The 9710-nt window shown below is 41.1% G+C and overlaps 1 protein-coding gene across 1 annotated transcript; it reads right to left on the bottom strand.

The window, feature by feature from the left end:
• Positions 1–4588: 4588 nt before the first annotated feature.
• hoxc13 (homeobox C13) lies at positions 4589–9135 on the bottom strand. The gene is given in 2 exon segments (NM_001139543.1): positions 4589–4848; positions 8475–9135. Coding segments are annotated over 2 exon segments (921 nt in total).
• Positions 9136–9710: the final 575 nt, after the last annotated feature.

Genomic DNA, 9710 nt, shown 5'->3' with positions numbered 1-9710 from the left:
CCTACATACCTTCAAAGTTAGTTCATGGGCCACGTCTGTTTTCCTTTAAGGCAGATGCACAGCTCATCGCAAGCAGCACACCTTAAATCTCGATTTGAAAAGAACGCTACAGCTCAAACTTGTCAGTGTCAAACCTGATGGACTTGCAAGAAGTCAATGGTCTGTCTACCTGTTATACATGCTCAAAATACGACACACTCCCTATGATGACTGTGTAAGTGTGCTGTATAATTTAAGGTCTGGAGAGCGGGGCGAGATTATTCTGTAAAACCGTCAGGCAGAAAATAAGGAAACATACTAAGAATAAGAAATATAAACGAACGACAGAAACGGATTAAAATGGCTATACTTTGGGGATGATATCAAATAAGCATTGACAGTAAACTATTTTATGGAATGCTAGCGATAACCTTTCTAGACTAGAACAAACATTATATTGCCTTGCAAACAAACCGCGAAGCCGGTGCCCACCATCCATCCCACCAGAGAAAGGAAGCACAACCTTCCCTAGTTTGCTCTGCACGAGTTGTTGTTATGTCAAGGTCAAAGTGACTGCATAGTCATGGTCAAGGGTAGCCAAGAAGTGACGTACAGACACAAAAGACGAGGAGCTCCGCAGTTGCATTCCAGGGTCCGATACAAGCCCAAAAACTTCTGCTAAAAGTTTATTTAGCAAAATATACTAGCAACCAAGGCCTATGGTTAAAATGATGACGGATTTGTTGCGTTTTAGAGAGTATGGGCTACATTAATAATCAACACGACTATGGCGCAAATTTGGCTACTATTTGAGCACATGGGCTACCAAGCCTACCAAGTCAGCGAATGAATTTTGCTCGATTAAATTAAAAAACACTCAATATACCTTAGATAGCATATTTAAAGATACGTATAACCTCTTATGTGCTCTAATCACACGTCATCCACAAGCAATCTTACCAATATGCCAAAAGCACTATCACATAGGACTATAGAGTATTTAGTTGAGATCTGTCAATTCAGATAGGAGATGCTTCATGCAGTCTTCGCACGCAACTAGTAGCTCCGTATCCGTTTACACCTTCATTTTGAAATGGTGGGCTAGCATGTCCACTAAACGTTTTCCGAAAAAAAAAAAAAAGTGAATTTGAGACACAGATGCAAGATAATATAGTTGAAATATAGACTATTATGAACCTGTAAAAGAATTGTTGAATGTTGATGAAGAAAGTATAGCCTAACATGTCTTAGGGTAAAATGCACCGTATTCAAGGAATTACATGCTACACGAGGGTTCCTTTTTTTTACGCACAACTAAACGCCTGCGTAAAAGGCCAATTTCCTCAAAAATATTATCCATTCATTCACCGACTGTTTCAAAACTGTGTGACATTTCCATTGTCGAATTTAGATAAAAGAAAATGTACTCGACATAGGTATATATAGGCTTTAGATAATATATTATATTACAAACGTAGGCTATAAGAGTCATATGATAATCTGAAATGAGTTAATGCCATATCTTGGAACACATGAATGAATGAATCACATTGCTGCGGAGACTAAAAACTGAAACAGCCAAGCGGCCAAGCGACATAACAGATTTTTTATAGGCTACTGATTAAACGTTTTGTTAATAATTTACACAGACAATTCTTCTTTCGACAAAATACCTAGCCTATCATTCCATTTTGACAGAATCATATTCAGAATATGTAGTTTTAGTTTTCACTGAGATATTTTCACTTAACCTATAGACCGACTAAACCCAGTTTTGAAAGTGATTCATTTGGCATGACAATCTTCCAATTTCGAATTGAGATAGTAAGGAGGTTCATTTGTATCAGCTGGTCCTGAAGGAGATCGACTTTTTGGTTTTGAAACCAGAATTAAAATGATATGATGAGGACAAAGTCTGGATTGCGTAATCATTCTGGAATCTAAAGCCATAGTCATGGATCCTTTTTCAGCTGAGGGGTTCTTAACCATTTAGTCCAGGAGTAGCCATGCTTAACGTCAGTGAAGCTGGTTGCATGCAAGTTCAAAGAGGTAATGTTATCAAATTAGGCTGTGGCCAACTTACGGCACTTTTATTAACGATTCCACTTGAACATTTGAGGTTGGACTGCTGTTTATTTACCAAAGGAGAACATTTCCAAACATGCATCATTATAACCTAACTAGAATATCAACATAGGTTATTATTTCCTTTTTTTGGATTGTGGTCCATAATTATGATTTTCTGATTTGCACAACATTTGCGCATACAGTCTTAGCTCTCATGCACCAACTAATAGTCAATGCGAAATTCAACGTAATTCCACATTGGTTCCACGTAATTTCATTGAAATGACGTAGAAACAACGTTGATTCAACCAGTGTGTGTCAGTTGGTGAAGACCTCAGACAAGGATAGATAGAATCATGTTATTCCGGGTGTAGCGAAATGCTTGTGCTTCTAGCTCCGACAGTGCAGTAATATCTAACAAGTGGTATCTAACAGTTTCACAACATATACCCAAAATACACGCACATCTAAGTAACAAATGGATTAAGAATATATATACAGTATTAGACTAAGATACAGTGGCATAGATAGTATAGAGTACAGAATATATATATGAGATGGGTGATGCAATATCTACAAACAATGAAAGTGACTAAGATAGGAACAGTGCCTTGCCTTGTTCAGGGGCAGAACGACAGATGTTTACCTTGTCAGCTCGAGGATTCGATGTTGCAACCTTTCGGTTACTAGTCCAACGCTCTAACCACTACCTGCAGCCCCAGAGATATGCAAGATACGGAGACAGTGGCCAGTGATTCCTAATCTATGTCTATAGGCAGCAGCCTTTGACGTGCTGGAGATGGCTGTTTAACAGTCAGTGGTGTATTATAGAATACAATACAGTATAGACATATGAGATGGGTGATGCAATATGTTAACACAATTTAAAAGCGACTAAGATACCGTAGAATAGTATAGAGTACAGTTTATACATATGAGATGAGTAATGCTAGATATAGAACATTATTAAAGTGGCTAGTGATCAATTTCTAAAAGTGGCCAGTGATTCCTAATCTATGTCTATAGGCAGCAGCCTCTGATGTGCTAGTGATGGCTGTTTAACAGTCTGATGGCCTTGAGATAGAAGCTGTTTTTCAGTCTCTCGGTCCCAGCTTTGATGCACCTGTACTGACCTCGCCTTCTGGATGATAGCGGGGTGAACAGGCAGTGGCTCGGGTGGTTGATGTCCTTGATGATCTTTTTGGCCTTCTTATGGCATCGGGTGCTGTAGGTGTCCAGGAGGTCGGAAAGTTTGCCACCGGTAATGAGTTGGGCAGACCGCATCACCTTCTGGAGAGCTTTGCGGTTGTGGGCGATACAGTTGGTGTACCAGGCGGTGATAGAGCAGTACCAGGTGGTGATAGAGCCCGACAGGATGCATCTGTAAAAGTGTGTGAGGGTTTTAGGGGTTAAGCCAAATTTCTTTAGCCACCTGAGGTTGAAGAGGCGCTGTTGCGCCTTCTTCACCACGCTGTCTGTGTTGGTGGACCATTTCAGTTTGTCAGTGATGTGTACGCCAAGGAACTTGAAGCTTTCCACCTTCTCCACTGCGGTCCCATCGATGTGGATAGGGGGGTGCTCCCCCTGCTGTTTCCTGAAGTCCACGATCATCTCCTTAGTTTTGTTGACGTTGAGTGAGAGGTCATTTTCCTGGCACCACACCTCAGAGTAGACATTAAGTGATAAAACCTGATAAGTGGGAGACGGGTACAGATAGAGGGTCATGTTGATAAAATAGAAAACAGATCCATTTGATCTTGTTTGATCGGTATATTTATTTATGAAACATGTTACCATTGAGTACATTTCGATCGAGCACCACATCACAGTTCAAATACTGCACCAAATAAAAGGAAGAAAACGTCTTACAATCGGAATGCACAGCCCGAATGCTATAAAACCTAACTCACTATACAAACCAAATGGCAAAGGATTCTGCATGAATATGCAATACTTTTTAATATTCTTATACTGATTACAATCATTCCAGTTGCATTACAGAGACATATCCTTCACTGACAAAAATGATCAAAATATGAGAACCATAAAATAGTCTGTAGCAATTTACAACGCTTGTCACATGAGACAACTTTTTATTAAATATGCATGGCACTGTACAATAGACAATAGTAACCTTGCTCAATCCCGTGGGATCAAACTAAAACGGCCATATACAATATCATTGAAAAGTGAGTTTTCAGTCTTGATGCATCCAATACCTGAAAATGTCTGAACAAGATAACTGTATGAAATCCCCACAGACCTCCGTTTACTTTATCAGGCACAAAAGTTTGTATTTTAGGTCTGAGGCTATACCAACAATGCTGGTATTGCTTTCAATGCTCCTGTAAGGATGTGATCATTCGTTCCAACCAGTTTTCATTCAATCTTCTGTATTTTCCCCCAGTTTATGTCCAAATAGGGAGGTGAGATAAAGTTTGTGTTTTGCAATGCATCATAGGTGAGAATTCTGTCGATATAAATATCGAGCGTTTCTGTGATAAAAGTATTTGAGTTGTCATGCCAGTGAGATTGGACTGAATCAAGTGGCATGCATGTGAGAGCTTGATTTAGATTTACAGACACATTTTTTCTCCTTCACCCGCCGGTTCTGGAACCAGATGGTGACCTGGCGTTCGGAGAGATTAGAAGTGGCAGATATTCGACGTCTCTTGTCTTTGGTGATGAACTTGCTGGCTGCGTACTCTTTCTCTAGTTCCTTCAGCTGGATCTTGGTGTAAGGAACTCGCTTTTTGCGGCCTCGTCTGTAGCTGCTGACTTCTGGTTGCAAAGAGACGACATCTGAGAAAAGAAGGGCATAACACACTGAAAGGAAGGCCCGAGAAAACAACGACTGTTAGCCTACATTTGAAAATGAGAAGAAACAATTGGAAATATTGTTTTTTATTTAATTTTATGACAGGCAGAACAATGTGAAAGCACGCAGCACTGGATTCTGATGCATTGCATTTAAAATCATTTCATTTTGTGAAGTTCATGGTCATGGTAGATTGGGCAGGGCTAGGCTATAGGCTACTTTATTAAGATGGGCCTAAATATTTGAGGTAGGCTATGGTTAGACTGCAGTCATTATGGTATAGTTATATCAAAATATACACTTCATGACCAAAAGTATGTGGACCTGGATCGCAGTTGCCATTCCAATTCATCTCAAATGTGTTCATGGGGTTGAGGTCAGGGCTCTGTGCAGGACAGTCAAGTTCTTCCACACCAATCTCAACAAACCATTTTTGTATGGCTCTCACTTTGTGTACGGGGGCATTGACATGTTGAAACAGGAAAAGGGCCTTCCCCAAACTGTTGCCACAAAGTTGGAAGCACAGAATCGTCTAGAATGTCATTGCATGCTGTAGCGTTAAGATTTCCATTCACTGAAACTAAGGGGCCTAGCCCGAACCATGACAAACAGCCCCAGACCATTGTTCCTCCTCCACCAAACTTTATAGTTGGCACTATACATTGGGGCAGGTAGCATTATTCTGGCATCCGCCAAAACTAGATTCATCCGTCGGACTGCCAGATGGTGAAGCGTGGTTCATCACTCCAGAGAACGCGTTTCCACTGCTCCAGAGTCCAATGGTGGCGAGCTTTACACCACTCCAGCCGACTCTTGGCATTGTGTATGGTGATCTTAGGCAGCTGCTCGGCCATGGAAACCAATTTCATGAAGCTCCCGATGAACAGCTATTGTCCTGACGTTGCTTCTACAGGCAGTTTGGAACTCTGTAGTGAGTGTTGCAACCGAGGACAGATGATGTTTTACACGCTACGCGCTTCAGCACTCAGTGGTCCCATTCTGTGAGCTTGTGTGACCTACCACTTCGCAGCTGAGGCGTTGTTGCTCCTAGACATTTCCACTTCACAATAACAGCACTTACAGTTGACCACGGCAGCTCTAGCAGTGCAGAAATGTGACAAATTGAGTTGTTGGAAAGATGGCATCCTATGATGGTGCCACGTTGAAAGTCACTGAGCTCTTCAGTAAGGCCATTCTACTGCCAATGTTTGTCTATGGATATTGCATGGCTGTGTGCTCGATTTTATAACCCTGTCAGCAACGGGTGTGGCTGAAATAGCTGAATCCACTAATTTGAAGGGGTGTCCACATACTTTTCTATATTGTTTATACTTTTCTATATTGTTTATATTATTTATATATTATCTAAATGTTTTAATGACTTTGGCCTTGCCAAGCCCATCTCCTGAAGTCCTCAGACATGGATGTATGTCTAATACTGACTTGTATCACAGCGACCTGCTGGCTAGGCACACCATGATGACTATTTAGTCCAAACATAGATATGTAACCTATGCATAAAAATGAAATTGGCATACTGACAGGAAAACACTGCGAATATTAAGCCTTAATAATCTGAATTGGGGCTATGATTAGCAAGAAGGCACCTCGGGTGTGGAGGTGTGGTATATGTGGTATATACCAAGGGCTGTTCTTATGCACGACAGAACGCGTAGGGCCTGGATACAGCCCTTAGATTTGGTATATTAGCAATATACCACAAACACCTGAGGTGGCTTTTTGCTATTGTAAACTGGTTACCAACGTAATTAGAGCAGTAAAAATAAATGTTTTGTCATACACGTGGTACACGGTCTGATATACAGTAACATGGCGGTCAGCCAATCAGAATTCAGGGCTCGAACCACCCAGTTTATAATATCACTTGTAATAGGTTGGGAATAGTCTGGGCAGCTAATCCTATCTATATTAATGGCCCCTGATTTTAAACTTGATTGCAGCTTCAATTGATGTAATAGAAGACATCACATCCTATTCATTTGATCATGTGGATGGGTTGTGCTCATTAGTTTGGTTTGTTAAAAGTCCCATTATAGCCTATTTATTAATTCTAATGAGTTTTATTTCAGAGGGTTTCATTAAAGAGCGCATCGACAGCAGAGATTATATAAAGGACTATTTTAATGAGGTCATGAACAACATTATGAATGGTTAATTGGTCAGTCGAACCAAGGACAATAAAAAATAAAACTGTACAGTCTATATGAAAATGTTTGACTGTTCAAACACAGTAAGTCTATTCTGTGTTATGGGCATATAGCCCCAATACTACATTATATTACAATAGGCTATTGACTGTATTGGCCTACGACAAGTGGTAATACAAGCTCCAAATGGCATAGTGTCAATTTTTTGCTAGATTGTGAATGATAAGCCAATCAATCTATGAGCTATTCGTCAACAAGGCAGTATTCAGAAATAATATGTGCTATTCAATAGTGGCAGTCGGCCTACTTGTCTCTCTGCTGTTTATATGACGGAGTGTCACCACATAACTAACGGATCAATTCGGTTGAACTAGACAATTTATACATGAAAGGTTTCTATGGCTACGTATAAAAACGGAAACAAAACTGAAAATGCACATTTCTATGAATTGACTCAACGCATTCATAGCCTGGATAATTTATTTGTCTCTCTCACACACACACACACACACACACACACACACACACACACACACACACACACACACACACACACACACACACACACACACACACACACCTATATGGAGTCACCCTTGATTACCATTGATTTGGCATTGAATTTGAAATATTCACGAAAAAAAACTGAAAACAAATGCGCTCGCAATATCAAATTGAGAAAAAACGCAAGGCGTAAAAATCGCGAGCTTCAAGGCACCACTCCCTGTTATGACTAGATTTACTGCAATGAGCAAATATCTGTTATTTTATCCTTGAGGGCAACGGTTCCCTGCTCCAATCCATAAACCTAATTGTAGCGACTATAAAATCAAAGGTATTGTTTTTTGCATTGTTTCTAGTCCAATATCCGGCTATTGAAAAATGGCCTCTTCTCCGGAATTGAACGCAAAGACGAACATAAACAAACACGATCACTACCCTGTGATATCATGCACATCAAGTGCGTTATAGTCATAAGCTGTTTTATATGACAAGGCTATACAAAGGAAACGGGTTTTAAATTAATAAATGAATAAATAAAAGCAAACGTGTGTCATGAAATGTCGATCCTTTTTCCAACGTTCCTAAATTGTTGCCACCCCTGCAAAAAAATGTAATAAAAAAAATGTGTATATATATATATATATATACACACACACACACATTTTTTTTTATTACATTTTTTTGCAGGGGTGGCAACAATTTAGCAACGGTGGGCTACCACTGCTAAATGAATATAGGGGAAACACTGCGCGCGCGCGCACACACACACACACACACACACACACACACACACACACACACACACACACACACTTTTGGTCCTGTTCGTCTTAGTGCATTGCAGGTAACACTAACACGTGTGAAGCGTAAAAACCACTTGGTATTATAAAACATTACATGAACCAAGCATTTTATTAAAAGTGAAAAGGTTTTCATACCTGGGAATGGAGATTTCCAGAGATGTGTTGACTGTGTTTGCTCTTTAGAACAGTACACCTGTCCGTCCCAGCCATTAGATAGAGCCCAATGCTGATATCCATCCATGGGAATCAAAGTATCATGTCTCGGTTCCGGGTGCGCACTGATACCGGGAACCACAGACACGTCCAAGTAACCTGGGACAGTCTGGTATGAACTGGCAAAACTCGGGTAAAAGGCGAACTCCTTTGCCCTGCCTGACAGCTCTTCCGTGGGCAGTGCGGCGCTTGGTTCTGTATACTTCTCGGCATGGTGGTAAGAGCATGGCTTCTGCTGCAAGTTAACGTTGTGAGAGTGTGACAATCGACAACCGTAATAAGGGCTTCCGAACGGGTAGCCATAACCCAGGGTGGTGCTAGAGGAAGTCTGGGTAGCGGGGCAATGTCGCCCTGTGTCCTGGGAGGGTATGTCCGAGTACACAGAACCCTGGTGGCTGAGGCTGCCGGAGTGTCGTCCCAACGCTGAGTGCGAGATCAGCTCCCTGCAGTGGGTAGCAGGGCAATTCCCGCCTAGTCCCTCCATTGATTGGTTTTTATTCTGATTATTTTCATTCGGGCTTTTTTCATATACGTACATTAAGGTGTCCGCCCAGGGTGGATGCAGAACCAGCGAAGTCGTCATATCACGGGTTGCCGAAGCTTTTTAAAAGTCGACTACTCCAAGACTGACACCTCATCTCCAAGCACATTTTACGCATGCGCAATACCCAAGTGTCCAGTTCATTATTGAGACCCTAGGATCCGCCGACACGTGATACAATAACGAGACCGACACGAGAGTGTGCTAGGGGTGGGGGCGAGTGGCTCATCCCTTTAAACCACCACTGGTGTTTGTTTCTTGATTGCAAAGCCCAGCGGATACTCTCATTGGCTTGGGTTGTCAGAGGCAAGTATCCTTAAAGGGGACGTAAAACATGCTCAACAGTTTGAAGGTGGAAGAGGCCATAATCTTCATATTTTACAAAACGGAAAAGTATTTAATCTAAACCACATAACGTTGGCGATGTTGAAGAATTCGCCGGGCCAGTGATACTATTTAGATACGTGTGAGGATTTTCAGGTTCTTGATAAGGTAAAGATTAGGCATGTTGGGCGTATTTTGGTTAAACAATATTCTGATGTAATCAACTAGTCTAAGGCACATCACTTACAGTCTAATGTTTTGAAATACAACATTTAGCAACCATCAGCAAAAGG

This window comes from Salmo salar, chromosome ssa22 (assembly GCF_905237065.1).
Source record: "Salmo salar chromosome ssa22, Ssal_v3.1, whole genome shotgun sequence".
Taxonomy (NCBI): Eukaryota; Metazoa; Chordata; class Actinopteri; order Salmoniformes; family Salmonidae; genus Salmo; species Salmo salar.
Note: the sequence above shows the minus strand (reverse complement) of the source record. Positions and strands in the feature narration are given on the sequence as shown.